Source organism: Anticarsia gemmatalis, chromosome 4 (assembly GCF_050436995.1).
Source record: "Anticarsia gemmatalis isolate Benzon Research Colony breed Stoneville strain chromosome 4, ilAntGemm2 primary, whole genome shotgun sequence".
NCBI classification, from domain to species: domain Eukaryota; kingdom Metazoa; phylum Arthropoda; class Insecta; order Lepidoptera; family Erebidae; genus Anticarsia; species Anticarsia gemmatalis.
Window position 1 is genome coordinate 1,503,653 of NC_134748.1, and position 17,391 is coordinate 1,521,043.

The 17,391-nt window shown below is 38.2% G+C and overlaps 2 protein-coding genes across 3 annotated transcripts; one reads left to right on the forward strand and one right to left on the reverse strand.

Annotated features, from left to right (window-relative positions):
• Positions 1 to 31: 31 nt before the first annotated feature.
• Positions 32 to 3,157, forward strand: LOC142972152 (germinal-center associated nuclear protein). Its single transcript, XM_076112994.1, has 7 exons — positions 32 to 252; positions 380 to 541; positions 908 to 1,069; positions 1,439 to 1,720; positions 2,065 to 2,202; positions 2,559 to 2,748; positions 2,985 to 3,157. Exons 1-7 carry the CDS (start codon positions 140 to 142, stop codon positions 3,063 to 3,065), a joined length of 1,128 nt encoding a protein of 375 aa, XP_075969109.1. The 5' UTR covers positions 32 to 139; the 3' UTR covers positions 3,066 to 3,157.
• Marf (Mitochondrial assembly regulatory factor) lies at positions 3,151 to 17,003 on the reverse strand. 2 transcript variants are annotated; one of them, XM_076112993.1, is made up of 16 exons: positions 16,846 to 16,979; positions 16,589 to 16,633; positions 15,655 to 15,969; positions 11,624 to 11,750; positions 10,655 to 10,817; positions 10,091 to 10,321; positions 9,607 to 9,714; positions 9,193 to 9,343; positions 8,690 to 8,853; positions 8,185 to 8,337; positions 7,570 to 7,777; positions 7,029 to 7,261; positions 6,625 to 6,804; positions 5,557 to 5,753; positions 5,128 to 5,347; positions 3,151 to 4,953 (listed from the first exon to the last, which is right to left on the reverse strand). In XM_076112993.1, the coding sequence occupies exons 3-15, from the start codon at positions 15,857 to 15,859 to the stop codon at positions 5,146 to 5,148; spliced, it is 2,322 nt and encodes a 773-aa protein (XP_075969108.1). In that variant the 5' UTR covers positions 15,860 to 15,969; positions 16,589 to 16,633; positions 16,846 to 16,979; the 3' UTR covers positions 3,151 to 4,953; positions 5,128 to 5,145. The 2 variants fall into 2 exon arrangements, with proteins under 2 accessions (XP_075969108.1, XP_075969107.1); XM_076112992.1 differs by lacking the exon at positions 16,589 to 16,633 and having other exon boundaries at positions 16,846 to 17,003.
• Positions 17,004 to 17,391: the final 388 nt, after the last annotated feature.

Here is a 17,391-nt window from a genome sequence, read left to right on the forward strand (position 1 = left end):
TGTGTATTGACAACTGACATTGTTGACAACGGCAGGCGGCGGCAGCGGTCTCGCATGTTGTGAAATGTGAATATTGTCTGTCAAACTGAAAGTCAAAACAAAACAGAGCGTATCGCGATATACAAAGAATTCTAAAACTATGTCCTCCTATTTCGATTACTTTTGTAAGAATATTGAACATGAAGAAGTGCGGGAAAGTGAACAAATTACAGGGACTTGCTACTCCATGTGCCCTGAAGATGAAGTCAAACTGTGGGTGCTTCTAAGTTCTAGTACTTTTTTAACTGAGTTTTACTTACTTACATTATTTATACATATAGTGCTCGTAAAGTAAAAATCTCTGATCATTAAACAACATTGTTGACGTATTTGTTTTTAGACGGGAGAGTTCTAAGTTAGTCCACGTATTAGAAGTGCTGGGTGATGAGAGAAAGTTGGTGAAGAGCTACTGTCGTTCGGCGGCAGACTCACACATGGCGGTGCCGCATCTACTGAGACCATACAATATACTCAAACAAACTGTGCATTATCTACTGCTTGAGTAAGACTTTTGTAACTTTAAAACAATTATTTGCAATATATAAATTTCTCATAAATATTTGGCCACACCTTGGCCAGCATGGAGTTAGATTACGAGTCCTAACCTTACTGGCCTACTGCAGGTTGGGGACTCTTCTTGCCCTCAAATAACTTTAAGGCTTTTAGGTTTCGGGTTTCATCATGATGTTTTCCTTCCCCATTAGAGCAAGTGATCATTATTTCGAATACACATTTAACTCATTAAAAAGTCTTGTTGTGTTGCCTTTGGTTCGAAACATGGACCACTTATGCAAAAAATTTGCCCATTTTTATTACTTGGCTATCACTGCTTCTATGACATAGTACTTATAGATGGAAAAATTTACAGGGTGACAAGAAGAGTGGATGTCCCACAGTCAGTGGTCTATGACTTTGTGAACGACCGCCTCCGAGCTGTGAGACAGGACATGACAATACAGAGGCTACCACCGGACGAGTGCGTACAGTTAATGGAGCCTATGGTGCGCTTCTATGTTTATTATGGCTATGTGTAAGTATGCAACTTCATGTAGATTTTTTCTTGTCCAACTTATGTATACAATATGAAATGATATGAGGTCTAAAGTTCCATTCCTGGATTGGGCAAAGTACTACTGGTCTCTATTAGATTATTTCTTAATACTGACCTGAAGTTGTAGTTGTTGGTTATGTGGTCAGTGCATGGCAATAGGCTCACCCCCTATTACACAGGATGAACCTAAATGTAAAAGTATTTCATCACACCTCTGCCTATTCTCCTATAACAGGTGTGAAAGTATGTATTATTTTATTGAAAAAACATTATGTTATAATACTAATTAAATGATCTATCAAATCAATTTGTAGAATATGTTAACTTACTATCATTGTCCTTTTCCAGATTATCAGAGCTACCTCTCAAAGATTATGACCCAGTGCTGAACAAAAAGATTTTATTAGAATGTACTAAGTTATGCCTAAATAACTGTGACAATATTACAGAAAGATCAGACAGAGATGTAATTGACCGGCTTACAAACTTCTTATCAAATATGGATGTGACTAGTCCTAAGATTGAGCTGGCCTGTGACAGAGTGCTGATGGAAAGTCTATACATACTGTGCAATCTAGATAATGTACATCCTTTGTACAGACACTTCAATTTAGCCAAAGATTTAATAAGGTAGTTACCTAAACAATTCATAAATCTATACTTACGACAGTCCAATAACTTAGTAGAGAGCCTTGTATGCAAAATTTTGAATATTAGTGATCCCATATCTTATGCACCTGTGTTGTGGCTTGATTTATACAGTTAGTTTATTTTGGAAATACATAAAATTATTTGTTATGATCTAAATAAAAATGCTGTCTACAAAGTTGTTATACTATTATACTGTCCATCTTTTTTGCCACTGTGGCTTAACTGCTATATTGATTTTGATGATACTTTGCAAGGAGATAGTTGACATAATCCTTTTAAATCTTTTATTCATACTCAAGCACTCAATTTGTTTTTCTTTTCAGAGAACCAACTCTACAACTAGCATATGAAATAGCAATAGCAAACTTTCAAGGCAACTTTGTGAAAGTTTGCAGACTGATGGACAAGCTGTGCCCTCTTACATATTGTGCAGTATATTGTTACTTACCAATGCTGCAAAGGTAATCCCTACTAAAAATATAAATGCGAAAGTCACTCTGTCTGTTTCGCTTTTACGTCAAAACCACTGAACACATTTTAATGAAATTCGGAACAGTGATTGAGCTGATCTTGAGAAAGACCATAGACTAAGCCACGAAATCGCGAGCAAAAGCTACAATTACCATAATTTATTTTAATACCTCACTTCTATCATTTATTTACCTGCAATCTCACCCCAAAACTTAGTTGAATATTATTATTTCCAGTAAAGCCCTTACAGATATTAATTTATTAAGAAAAAAACATAAAAACTTATTTTTAAAATTATTGTTCAATGTGCTATCTGCTGTCTACATGTATTTTCTATGTTTTCCAGACATGGTCTTCAAGTGCTAAGCCATGCTTACCATAACAAGCGGCTGACAGTTCCAAGTGGGGTGGTGACTCGCTGGCTCAAGTTCCCTGACCAAAGACAAGCAGAGAATACTTGCAAGGATTACGGGTTGACAGTAGAAGAAGGAAATGTACGCTTTGACAAGAGCGAGTTCCAAGTGGAAGCTAATTTGGTGAGTAAATGTATATTCTATTTTTGTATTGTATTTAAAGCAGAACGTACATAACTACATTGTGCTTTGTCAATGCATATGAAAGGATATATAGCAGGATAATATATAAATGTTTTGAAAAAAAGATGTGCTCTTGTGTTCCATTTTTTATTGTTTTGCATTTGAGTATTCCAATTTCGATGACAAATTTTGATAGTAAATATCCATAAATATTAATAAGCCTTTATTTCTTTCAGCACAAACTAAAAACTCAAGATCTCAAAACCAAATTCAATATGAATATATTAGATATATTTACATATACAACTAAGAAATAATTAGTTATTAAATAGAGGACTATTTACTTAACTAGGATCTCATTAAGTTTGTCATTTTATATATTTCTACAAATAAAACTATTCGTATTATAAAGGAATCCTTTATTTGTTTTATTTACATAAGAAAATTCTCCTAATTATGCAATAACTAATTACAATGGACAACAAAAACTATCTAATATCAAATGGTTGCATGGCTCCCAATGTCCAGTTCATTCCATAATATGCTGTGTACCTTCCTAATATAATTTAATAATACATCACTATAGTGACATCAACTTTTATATTATACATAACATATGTAAATAGCCGAAATGTAAGTATGACATTACATTGTCAAACAAGTGAGAGTTAATGCAAAACCTAGTACCTAATTATTTCATAATTACACAGCAAAGATACTATTTATTGTTCATATTAGTTACTTGTAGTGTAGACAGTAGAAAAATATGTAATCACTCGTTTGACAATGTAATATAATTGAGAATGAGATGAGCAAAATAAAACAGCTTTCCCTAAATTCGAACAGCCACAAACCATACATTCGCTACTACATCATAAATAAATTAATCCTTATATTGAAACAATTTCATTAAATCCGCAATGTAGACCATGCTTGTTCTTAAACATTTTTTTATAAAGATGAGTCACAGATACAAATAATAAATGCCGTTAATGCTCCGATTCGATAAACACTGCACGAAACCAGAATACTGTGAAAGCGCAAGAGAAACCCTAATCATTTTATATTTAGAAAACAATATCTCTTAACTACAGTCACAGAGTGAAACTCAGTAACATCAAGTTAAATTCTATACATATTCTCCAAATACAAAATGTAGGTTTGTGCACATTAGTTAGACTGATCGCCGAAGTGTACGAATGGATCAAAACAATTTTGATGAGTAATATCACAGATCATAAAACCATGAGTGCGACATAGTCGATATTGCGGAATTTCGATGCAAAAATGTCGTTTAATGGTAACTAAACAGTTAGGATGACGCTATCTTTACCGCAGGTCGAATTCCATATTGATACTTGATAACTATCTAAACACTCTCGCACTATAAATAACCAACATATCTGAGAGTAAAGCATTTAAACATAGCGTAGAAACACTTCAGTTAAACACACAAGTTTATAATTCATTAGATGATCTCGTACAATTTTTAATTATAGTAACAATTTTATACAAATCTTACTAATACATCAATATGTCTACCCCCATAGGGTTTAGGCGTGATTAATGTATGTATGTTATGTTACAAACGTCTGTTTGTTCGTTTCGCTGTTTATACATCAGTTTGGTAGCACCGAGATGTTATTCTATAGACGGCGGGGGAAGGTAAACCATAAAGTAAATTATAAATCGTCAGGAACCATGTAGTATAAACTAAAATAAATTCAAATACAACAAGTTAATGTCATAACAAGTTTTAAGACGATAGTCTGCGCGTGATTTCATTGCGATATAAAACATAAAAACTGATAAATAACGTTTAAAACAACAACAAAAGCTCTAATGTACAAGAGGTATATCGTTATCTGTACAGACGCGGGCTCGCCTACCTCCCGGGTGTCGCGTCATCGGCCCCGCGCCGCCGGGAATAGCTCCGTGGTCACCGCGCGGACAATACAAAATATAACATTACGAATAATTTGATAGTAATATTAGAGGTACAACAAAGTGATATACTCCTCTTAACAACGTCTAACATTAGTTGCACGGACACAGGGCGCGGGGCTACTACACGGCGGCACACACACATACACACGTACACACACACGCGGCGGGCTGTCGAGACGTCAATGCATACGAGGTGTGACGTCAGCAGTGTACAACACGTCGGTGTGCTGGTTGCGCAAGCGCTTCTTGTACCTTCCACTGAAAAATACCAGAGAAAACGTATTAATTAAAGCAATGCTGTCATAGACTCCTAATCACTAGTTCATTTTCAGGGGACATAGTGTCTCACTCACATTTTTTATAAATGCCATAGGAGTGAAGGAGCGTTAAAAATATATAGTTTAAAAAATATATTAGTGAAGTCGTGCATACCTTACTATAGAATTATTTCTAGTTGTGCTTGAGGAAGGCATCATCAAACAGTTCGAGCTCGTGTGACAGGTAGTTGGCCTTGTTGCGTAACTTCTTGGCGGACGTGGAGGCCTCGTCCAACATCTTAATAGCTTCGCGTACTTCAGAGAGCTCTGAGTCCATCTCCGTCGTCGCTTCGTCGATGAGGCGACATAGCCGCGCGAACATTGTTGATAGCTCCCTGTAACGAACACATATCAAAATTATAGTCAACTAAAGAGCAAAAGCTATTAATGAATTCAGAATCGGTAAATTAATAATTAGATTTTGGAAATAAGTAATATTCAAATATTTTGAAGATCTTTTAGGTCTTCTTGAATGGCCTAATGTTATGTATTTGATGAAAAAAAGTGTAGAAGCAACGACATGTATATTGTCGCGTGTACTGACTGCTGCACTTGGTGGCTGCAGTTGGCGGAGGTGAGGTCGACGATGAGGCGCAGCTTCTTGCTGGCGTGCGCCACGTACTGGCGCTTGAACACGCGCTCCTGCGCCTTGCTGGTCCACGTGGCGCGCTCGTACAGGTACAGGGCCCCGTACACCACGCCCGTCACAGCCACGATGCGCCACCCCACCGTCTTCAGCAACTGCAACCACACACGATATGAGAATATCAGACACGGAGAATATGAGTACGTTTCAACGAAAAAGTACAGTCTGTTAAGGCATAAAGACAACAAGCAAGGGATGTCGTTTTCGACAGGTTAAATGTCCTGGTAGAGATCATGTGGACGGGTGATTTCATGATGAAGTCGACTCTTGGTAGAATTTTCCGGGTGATTTCATGATGAAGATGTCTCATGGTAGAATTTTCCGGTCGATTTCATGATAAAGATGACTCATTGTAGAATTTTCCGGGTGATTTCATGATGAAGATGTCTAATGGCAGAATTTTCCGGGCAGGTGTCATGATGAAGATGTCGCATGGTAGAATTTTCCGGGTAGAGTTCATGATGAAGATGTCTCATGGTAGAATTTTCCGGGTAGAGTTCATGATGAGGATGTCTCATGGTAGAATTTTCCGGGTAGAGTTCATGATGAGGATGTCTCATGGTAGAATTTTCCGGGTAGAGTTCATGATGAGGATGTCTCATGGTAGAATTTTCCGGGTAGAGTTCATGATGAGGATGTCTCATGGTAGAATTTTCCGGGTAGAGTTCATGATGGAGATGTCTCATGGTAGAATTTTCCGGGTAGAGTTCATGATGGAGATGTCTCATGATAGAATTTCCTAACGTAGGTATACTCTAAGAAAGGATTTTGCTAAATTCGACCCCTAAGGAGACAAAATAGGGGGTGTAAGTTCGTATAAAACTTCTTAGATTTTCCTAGATATTAACCTAGATTCACAAATAGGATACTTTTTTCTACGGGAAACCTTTTGACGCGATCGAAGTCGCGAGCGGAAGCTAGTTAGACCATAAATTGAATCGAAAGATTTTGTGTTGGTGTACGTACCAGTCCGGAGAGCAGCAGGCCGCCCATGGTGCCCTGCGACGTGAGCGCGCCCAGCGCGAACTTGGACACGACGCCCCACTCCTCGGCCGACAGCCCCACGTGGCCCGCCAGCGACCCCGGCCCGTTGCTGGCGCGCGCCACCTCCAGCGACGACGGCACCGAGCTCACTGATGGTGGGATCTGGAACACAACACATTTATCAACATTATTTAAAATACTATTTTTTTGGTATAAATACTGAATACCTCATATACTAATTATCTGCCTGTATCTTTTGTTAAGGCTGTGCTAGGCCACACTTAACGTCTTAAACTTTTTACTCATTCGAAACCAAAGAGCTAATGGTAGCTGCAGACAGATTCTGCTTCAAAGAGTATGTAAAGAGTCAAGATGAAGCTAGTTACCGAGGTGTATGTGGGCGGGTTCTTGAGCGCGATCTTGTTGGTGTTCTTGCCCTGGAAGCGCTGGATGAGCGCCGTGATGCCGTAGGAGAAGCGGAAGGCCAGGTCCTCCTGGAAGTCGGCGCACAGGTTGTCGCAGTTGAGGCGGTACAGCACCTCGAAGGGCTGCTGGTGCGGCATGATGTAGGACGCGGCCGCCGCGCGCTTGTGCATGGGCAGGATGTTGTACATGCGGTCTGGAAATGTAAACATTATATTTGCATTAGTATTAACCGGACATTTTACAAAAATCTAGAGTACCTCACCTATTTGTGTAATAGATGATATTCTAAAAGAAAGCGCGTCAGTGGTGACCGTGAAAATAAGTTTGAACTTTTCATTAAGGACTAGAAACAAACAAAAGACGAATTGGATTAGTAGCAAAGCCGAAACAATTTTTTGAGAATACAATGTAATGTTATCTTATCACCCCCAAGCGAAATTGACCACGAAACAATATACCGAGTACTATTACGTCAAAATATTCAATGAATTACAAACATACCGGCCATCTCCTTCTGCGCCTGGTCCATCTCGTTGCCGATGTCTGCGGAGAGCCTCTTCTTGAGCCGGGAGCCGAGCCCGGCCTCCACGTGGCGGTGCAGGGCTCGCTTGTAGGCCTCCAGCGCCGCGCGCTCCGAGCGGAACGGCGTGTCGTACTCGTCGATCAGCGCCGACAGGCGACGGATCTCTTGGCTTAGTGTTAGGGATACCTGCAACCGAAACAACGTTTATTAATGTTTAGGGAATATAGGCTATGATTACAAAGGTCGCAGGAATAATAATTACACACACATTGAAATGAAATAACTTTCGAAATACTAGGCTTGAACACATAAGCACCAGAATTGAAAACGCCTTGGAGGCCGTTAATGGACAAAAATTTTCCATTAACGGCCTCCAACGCGTTTCTGTAAAATTAGCTTAGATCCAGAATGGATAAAAGATAAGCCATGAGAATGGTACTAAGCAATCCACGTTTTCCAATGTTATGAATTTCCAGTGACGTCTCTTACTTGGAAAATGGTAACAAATTATGTGTCTATAATATGATGCCGACAAAGAAGGAACATAGACCCGGACAGTAGGCTAATAGGTACGTAATAAATAGTCACATTACCTTGTGTTCAACACTCTCGACCATGCGGTTGATTTTGTCCTTCATCTGCCGCGTGATAGTAGTGAGCTGTTCTTCAATAGCCGACAGTTGTTCGTGTAATACTCGCTGCTTCTCTACTTTAGCTGCCTTCTGTTCCGTCGCTGTTGTGTACACCTATATAATGAACATAAATATTACTTTCTATTGACGATTGTAAACAAGTGTTTTTATTCATGAAACTTTGTGAAATGAGCCACTTCGTAATATTGAATAGTTCGTAAAGGCATCATAGACGCAGATAGTTAGAAACAGTCTGAAAGGCAACACCTAAAGGCCAAATCATTTCAGACCGCCATCCGTATTAATAGAAAGGATAGACTAGCATCCACTTACAAGTATGATTTTAAGTCCTTACTTGACAATCAAAATTAAGTTATAACATCTAATTGTATACTACGTCTATTACGTATAGGTACGGTATCGTAAGTATTACTTCATAATATTGTAATGAACATGTAGTGCTTACAAGTTCGAGCGCCTGCATGACGTCGCTGGCGATGTTCTTCCCGCGGCGCGAGTGCTGCGCGAACTTGGTGCGCACGGCCGACTTGCTGATGCACTCCTCGAACTTGCGCTCGAAGTCCACGAACTCGAAGTAGCGCACCTGGTGGCCCTCCGCCAGGATCGGCGCTGGAACATTGCGTTACAACCGACATTTAATTACGCGAAAGTAAATGGTCTGTTAATCGCAGGAAATGCATAGAAGCGGAAGAAAGATTATAGGGCAAATTAGTTTGTCAAGATCATTAAAGATTTTAAATGAAAAAAAAAAATCCCCGATACTTCATCTATTAGTATTTAAACTACAGCTAAATATGCCTCACAAACCGGGGGTTAATTGTCGTTTATGCTAATCATTTAAAATAGTGGCACATAACATGGATAATGGTGTAAACGAGACAGCTAATGCTCTGCAACGGGTAGAACAAAGCTGAGAATAATGATAATAGAAAAGATAGGATAACTAACACGAAACAGGTTTCTCCCTCTCTCTCATGCGAGTGAGTAGTGCCTCCTTGGCGGAGATGAAGAAGATGCGCTCCTCAGCTTCCTTGGGCGAGCACACGCGCAGCTCGCGGGACAGGAAGTCCACGCAACGGTTCGCGTGCTGGGTACGTACCTACACAGAAACAATACAATAGAAGAAAATCAAAAATTCAGCAAGAATAATGATCATAAAATGGATCGCACTTGGTCAGCGTGGTGTACTCAAGGCCTGGCCTCTTGTTCGGGAGGAGACTCTTGCACAGCAGTGGAAAAAATGGGTTAAAAGAAATTGATCATACGAAGTTACAACAAGAGTTTGCAAACAATTTTTGAGCTTGTCATATGCGCAGTTACAGTTATTATGATGATGGTAGTAAGAATTGAGAATGTACTTACTTGATCTAGAAATTCTGGCTCGGATGCGGAAGCGTCCCATCGATTGTTCAATATAAATATATTCGGTTGAGATATTTTTGTCGATACTTTGTGGAAAAAGTTCTTTTCCTGAAATCAGAAAAGAAATACAATCAGACATTTGACTTTAAAAACTACTATTTAAACGAGTTCTTTTCATAATCGATAAGAAGTATTTGGTGTAGATTACAGAAACACATTAGCCCCTCTTACAAATACACACTCTATCGCGCATGAAAGAGGAAAGGAAGGACCACGCGCGCGCTCATCTGTCATATCCGCGCGTAATACTGTACGCTACTAAGAACGTGTTGTGTAAAGGTGGCTAATTATCAAACACGGAAAGGATACCACTACACTAGATGAATTAGGTAGTTTTGTCACATAAAGATGTTTAAGTCACATATAATCCGTAAGCTCGCAATGCGAATTCAAGCGTAAGATATTTATTGGTGTGTGTACTCACAGTGACCATGAGCGTGGACTCTGCGTTGGCGACGAGCACGAACACGTCGGCGTCGAGGCAGTACTTGTCGATCCACTCGTCCAGGTTGGGCGTGACGTCGACGCCGGGGCTGTCCACCAGCACCACGTCGTCGCGCAGCAGCGCGCACAGCTCGCGCGGCCAGTACACGTGCACCAGCGCGCGCTCCTGCAGCCGGGTGGCGCACAGCGCGTGGCCCAGCTGACTCACCGACTGGGGACACGTAAAGCACTTGTTAGTTATACTGCTACAGAGAGGGAATAATAAGCATGGAGAAATTGTTAAAATATGGGAAGCATGGACCGCCTGAGAATTAAATAAAGGATTTTAGATTTTTCAATAAAGGTCAGTTTTTGAGTCCCCATTCCAAAACACGAGCTATAATTTTAGCATATCTATCGGTGGCGTTATAGAGGAATTTTTGTAACAGTGGATGAACTTGCGCGTCACTTTTATTGATGTACAAGTGACATGCGTATACGTACACGCACGCATCATGACGTAATAAACAGTTAGGAATTGAATAAATTTGAATGGTTACAGTACCTGTACATTAAGTTTTTCCTCGGAGCCCTCAGTGCGCAAGAAGGCCTCGTCGGTGTCGGAGCCCTCGACCTGCAGGAAGCAGTTGGTGGTGTGGCCGATGCCGCTCGGCAGGATCTTGTCGTGCAACATCGCGTTTATCACTGTGCTCTTACCGTTACTTGTTCTGTTAACAAATAGTTTGTTATATATTTTATTCTAATGACACTGCTTTCTCATGGAAATATGACTTCGGCTCGCAGAATATTCAATTTTTCGAAATGACGTTTTATTTTTGAGCTGTATAGCTATGAGATTGATCGAATACCGCATCAAAATAAGCCTCTGAGGACCACGTTGCAGCTTACAAATACTTAACCATTTATGTTTCATACGCGCTTTTCATAACAGACAATATATACGAATAACAGTGGGATAAATCTACTTTTTAAAACTTATGTATGGATAAAATTTGGCTTCGCATCGCCACAAAAACACGTTCATGCTCAAAGGGCTGCTCAAATGCGATCAGCTATGATGTAAGCACTAGCGATTAGTTAAGTAAATAATCGCATTCCATCGCTTTACTGCACACATATAATCTGTTATATAGCATGGTACTGCGCGTTAGTCGAGAAACCTGTCTCAACATAAATCAATAGTGCATACGACATCTTATGACGTCGTCTGTCTTGGCAACGGGGTACTTTCCACGCATTTCCTACATTAGGTAGAACAAGTATTTGGCTCCTTAAATGGGTTATCAGTTATCACATATTTCCCTTACAGAAGTATTAGTCAAGTTCATACATACATAAATAAATTTTTCCATAGGGGTAGGTTAGTAGGCAGAGACTATATACGTTATTAGTCATTTTTTTTATGAAAACACTTATCTTCAAAGAGCTACTAAGAATTATGACAAGAAATTCAATTCAGGGCCTGCGACCGTGAACCAATTGGGCAATATTAAAGGGTGAATGGTGTTCTTACCTTCCAAAGAAGGCCACTTTCATGTGATCACGCTTGAGAACCTCACGTATGGCCTGCACTTTCGACACGTACGCCTCCACATTGGCCAGGTCTTGTGCCGACGCGATACCATTGTCGCCAGCGACCGCTGTAACACAACACACACTATTAAAACATACGAATAGTTTTACGGCTCATAGATAAGTGGATTAACCCACGGTTTCTAAGATACATTAAGCGGTAGTTTATCTATTCAATAGCGTTTAAGCTCATATAAACATGACAATTTGAATAGATAAACTACCGCTAAATGCGCCTTAGAAACCGTGCATAAGCGTCGGATAGATACAATGCGATAGACAAAATCCACTGGGAAGCTAATCGACACTTCAGAAGTGGTAAAACCAGGGCTTTGCATCAAAAAGAGAAAATAGTCGTAAGGCATCATTAACAAAAATACATTCATTGTGAACTTGGCTATCTTATATTCCTCTGACATCATAGGACGGGGGCGTGGCTAGGAGAGATGTCAACAATGACTCATTAATTTTACAACGCGAACGGATTTATCAATGAAAATCAGAAAAGAATCAATGGAGAAAAGAAAACTTTGTACTTACTTAACTTGAATTTTGTATAACAAATAGTTAAGTCAAAGCATTTTTATAAATTCTAGTATCTTCAAAGATACGTAGATTTATCTTAGATCTAAGCTGTGTCAGAATGAATTGATATTCTCCGCTTGCCAAAAACCGAAGCGTCTTCGAACTTTCCAAGACACGTAACGTAGTTTAACAGTACGGTTTTACATACATGAAGATAAAGTACATTCATAGTTATACATAATATCACGCCTTTCTCCCATAGGGGTAGACCAAAAAACGCCACTTAGTACGTTACGAGTATTATGCACCTGACCTTTTTCAAGACATCGCCGATTTCATCTGTATATGTCTTTCGAGAGTTTTCGGAGGAGGAGTACCCCTCCCACCGTTTCCATTTCCTTGAAGTTAAAGTACCAAATAAAAATAGATATCAAAGTACATTCCAATTGCGGGCGGCCGGAATGTTTTGCGAACATAAAACGCGTACAAACAACGGTGGTTATTAGGTAATTTGAGGCTGGCTTCCACGTGCCCTTTATTCGGGCGCGTCAGCATAACCGAGACCTTCACGATACACGCGTTCATTATGGAGCTGTACTCACATGTATTAGCTGAGCTGGACTTACGCCAAACAATATACTAGTACATTGTATGGAGAATAAACTCCATACATTTCGAACGTGTATTGTAAACAATAGCAATAAGTATTTCTTATAATCGATTATAAATCGTTCATGTAAAAAATCAAATGTTTTTATAGTACTACTTACTTTTCAGAGTTAATCTAATTCATTGGTTCATACAAAAGACTCGCAAGTATCACGATTAAAAGTACTGCGAGTTTGATTCCTATTTGCCCTACTTGTGTTTTCTATGCCAAATCTTAAAATCTGTTTAATGTACAAACCAACAACGATCAATATAACGCTGATACGCGGCTTAAATAAATAAATAAATGATGAGGTCTATGGCCACCAGACTACGGACAGACGAAACTGAATATATGATTAGAATTTTAATTCAATTATTACGAAGCGAAGTAAGTACTTCAACAGTATTACATTAACTAGAAAGACACTACAGGAGAGATTAAAGGGATTGCATCACCAAAAAGCCTATAATTACTTTAACACACACATAAAAATGCCAAACATTTAATTTCTAAGCCAAATTCACTGCCAAAAAAGCAAAATTTTAAATCTACTGCTTTTAACTACATAAATACAATAATCAAGCAACAATCTATAGGAGAGCAAGAAAACTACTTTGAACATAATATTCACAAAATAATTTTCAATTTAAATTCAGTATGAGTTTGTACAGTTGATAGCAATGGGTGTGCACTGTGCAGTATTGGCTCAATAAACTAAATGATAATGACCTCCAGTGAATGACACAACTGGGTCATTACTCATGTGCCACCGTGATGAATTGATAAAGTTTACCAATACTGATAACATGAGGATACCACCTGACCATCTAGTATTTGATAATATGTAATCTTTATATAAGTAAAACAATGGATAAAGGTGTTTGTATGCTTATTATGAAAGTATTCAGATTATGTGAGGTTTTGTGCAGCAGTAAATAAAAATGATCTTGATTAAATTTAATAATGTTAGAATGTAACTACTGTGCAATCCATACTACTATTATAAATGCGAAAGTAACTCTATCTGTCTGTCTGTCTGCTACTCAATCACGCTTAAACTACTGAACCAATTTGCATGAAATTTGGTATGGAGATATTTTGATACCCGAGAAAGGACATAGGCTATATAGGGTCTATCCCACTAGTCCCGTTGAGTTGTCACGTGACGGGACAACTGGCACTTTTTTGTCCCAGTTGTCCCGTAGCGGGACAAGTGACACTGTTTTAGTGCCAGTTGTCTCGTTGCAGAAAAATCACGGGACTAATGGGACAGACGGAAGGGTCAAAACAACTGGTTCCATTGAGTTGTTGTGTGACAACAGGTACTTGGTACTTTGGTAAGATAGCAGACGTTATACGTTGTGTTGTAGTACATTTTTACTTAATTTCTAGCAGATAAGTTGAAATTACATTAGGTACATGTTGAATTGGCTTAAGTGTTTGAGCTGCTTCAGGGGCCTGTTAACAATATATTTTTAGTTTCCATACATTATGTTATTTCAAGTAGGGAATTTCGGATAAGCATTTTACATTTATGGTATGGAAGGTCATCATAGATATAGACACTCTTGTCAATTAAATTATAAAGTGAAAAGCCCAAATGGTAAAAAAAAACTTCTTGTGAATTTTAAGTTTACATAGAGTAGCGTATAATTCATCATCAGTTATCTTACCGAAGTACCAAGTACCTGTTGTCACACAACAACTCAATGGAACCAGTTGTTTTACCCTTCTGTCTGTCCCATTAGTCCCGTGATTTTTCTGCAATGGGACAACTGGCACCAAAACAGTGTCACTTGTCCCGCCACGGGACAGCTGGGACAAAATAGTGCCAGTTGTCCCGTCACGGGACAACTCAACGGGACTAGTGGGATAGACCCGCTATATATCATCACGCTACGACCAAAAGGAGCACCAGAGAGAGGAGAGTACCAGTAATTAATGTTACAAAAATGGGGAATAATTTCACCCAATATCTCTTATTGGACACAAGCGAAGTTGCGCGGGTCAGCTAGTATAGAATAAAGGTGAAGCTTTTTAACAGTGAGTGATACTTATAGAGGAAAGTATAAACTACATGCACATTTATAGACTTATACACTGCCAGAAAAAGAGGAATATTATGTGATATTGTGCTGTTTCTGCTGTATAGAATAAAATTAAATATTATGTAAAAAAAACTAACTTAGAATACTAAACTTATTACTTGGCTGAACTTTGACATACTGAGAATAAAGTTGAATACTTAATATTCTGAATAAATTTAGAATAGATTTTATATTCATGTATAAGATGAACTAGGTTTTACTGCATTTGCATATAACATTTATTTCTACACATATTTAGTCAGATTTAGTGGATATCAAGATTTGTTCATGACCTTGCATAGCTAGTTAAAAGTCCTTGTAACAAATAGCCTTGAACTATATTAACATACTAGATGATATTAATTATAACTCTACTATGTGGCTCATTAATAACTCTTTTTATGTGTAGTAATGGGATATTGTTGATTGACTGCTGCCATTTTTAGTAGCCCTTTGCCATTAGAAGTATAATATAGATCATGTTGATATAAAATGAAAAATAAAAATAAAAAGCCTTCAAAACATAAGTATTAAAAAGGAATTGATACTATATAGAACCTTTTGTATGCTGTACATGCCCAATTATTATAATAGGTAAATAAGTCTTAGTGTGCTAGTGTAAACAGTAAAGCACAAACAGTATACTACTAGTGGTTATCAACAAGCTACAGTGTTTTGTTTACTTATTCTAAACATAATACAACTCACCATGTATGAAAGTGACAGCATCTTTGACATAATCATCAATTTCAACAAATATATCATTGATCTTCTTCTTGGCCCTCACAAATATCTGCAGCGGCGAGTCCACATTGGACATATTCACGCGGACCGCACCGTTGTTCAGCATCGCAACGTTGTGGGGGCCGTCGCCAGCCATCATCGATATTGTACGGTTAACATATGCAGCCATACGGGAAGGAAAGATTCACTGTTGTCGTTAGGTGCACCTTATGCCGGACAATGCCAACAATATAGTCACTGTTTCCGTTCTACTGTTACAACAATGCATGCACGGTAAAACTGCAACAAAAACATAACAAGGCGTAAAGATGTGCAACTAAAATAAAAACCACAGGACTGTGCAAATATGCAGCTTTACAATAACACACACACATAACTACGTACAAAAGTCACACACTAGTCCTGTGGTAGTAGGCTGTGTTTCATTTACAGTAAGTTTCAATTCTTATTTTGAAACAAAATTCTTTCATGAATATCACTGGCTGTAAAACATTCTCTTTCAGGATATTCAGTGTTACACAACACATTACTGGTACAGTTACTGTTAGAAAATGCATGTTTTATGATTATTGATAACTGTACTCTGAATTGTTTTATTATGTTCCAAAAAACTATTATTTGTTGTATTGATTACTGTTATCATACATTAACAGGGTCATGGATAAGTTCTAGCCTTTGTGTTGAAAGCATGCAAGGTTCTAAGGCACACACACATAACTGTGCTTCCAGCAGCAGCTGCCTGGCTCCAGTGGACCACTTCACAGCATTGAGGTTATGTTTGTGACCCACCCAGTGTAACACACACCTCCACGGAGTTTACAAAGATAGTAAGAAGGAAGAAAGTGCGAAAAAAGCAGTACACCAATAAAAAGCATAATAGAATGCAGATAATTTGCACCTTATCATCATCATCTCGTTGCATCATCGCAATCAAAGCGCATCCCTGTTGTCCAAGCCGCGTGAAAATTTGTAAACACTTTAGCGTTAAATATTAGAAATTATACATCGTATGAAAATACGATGAGACGTAAAACAACTGACAGCCGCTAAATATAATGTAAGTCAAATTGATGATATTCGTGATAAAATTCTATATTAGAACACATCGCGAAAATATGCCCAACAGATACAGAGAAAACAAATTACTCAACTTACCTGAGCTTTAAAGCATCATCATAAACATTTTGATCGTTATTTGAAATAAATTTCGGCAGAAATTACCAATAATTTTTTCATAGATTTTTTTCCCTGTTTTCAATTTTCGATTTTATTAGCACTGCAAATTGTTCCGTTTTTTACTTCAGAATTGACCTTTTCCATTGGTCAAATAATTTCATTCGATTATTTCCACCAATCAAACTGAAAACCTTGTTATGCAAGCAGCCACGTTTAGTATTTGCTTAGTTTTTTAAGTAGTCACTTTTGCATAGAAGCATTCATAATTCATAATAGAACTATGTCTAATTTAAAATGGAAGAAAGTAACATAATTTTTAATAAAAATAGTTATTGAGTATTTTATCAAAGTAATCAATAATCTTTGATTTTGCTTATGCGTACCTAAAATAAGCGTAAACTACGAAATAAAACGTAGTAAGAAAACGTTTTATTGCTACTTTTTAAACTACTACAGTTTCAAGATTTATTATTAAACTTTTTGTTATTTACTATTAAGGTTTTTATTTCGTAGTTTAAATAATTA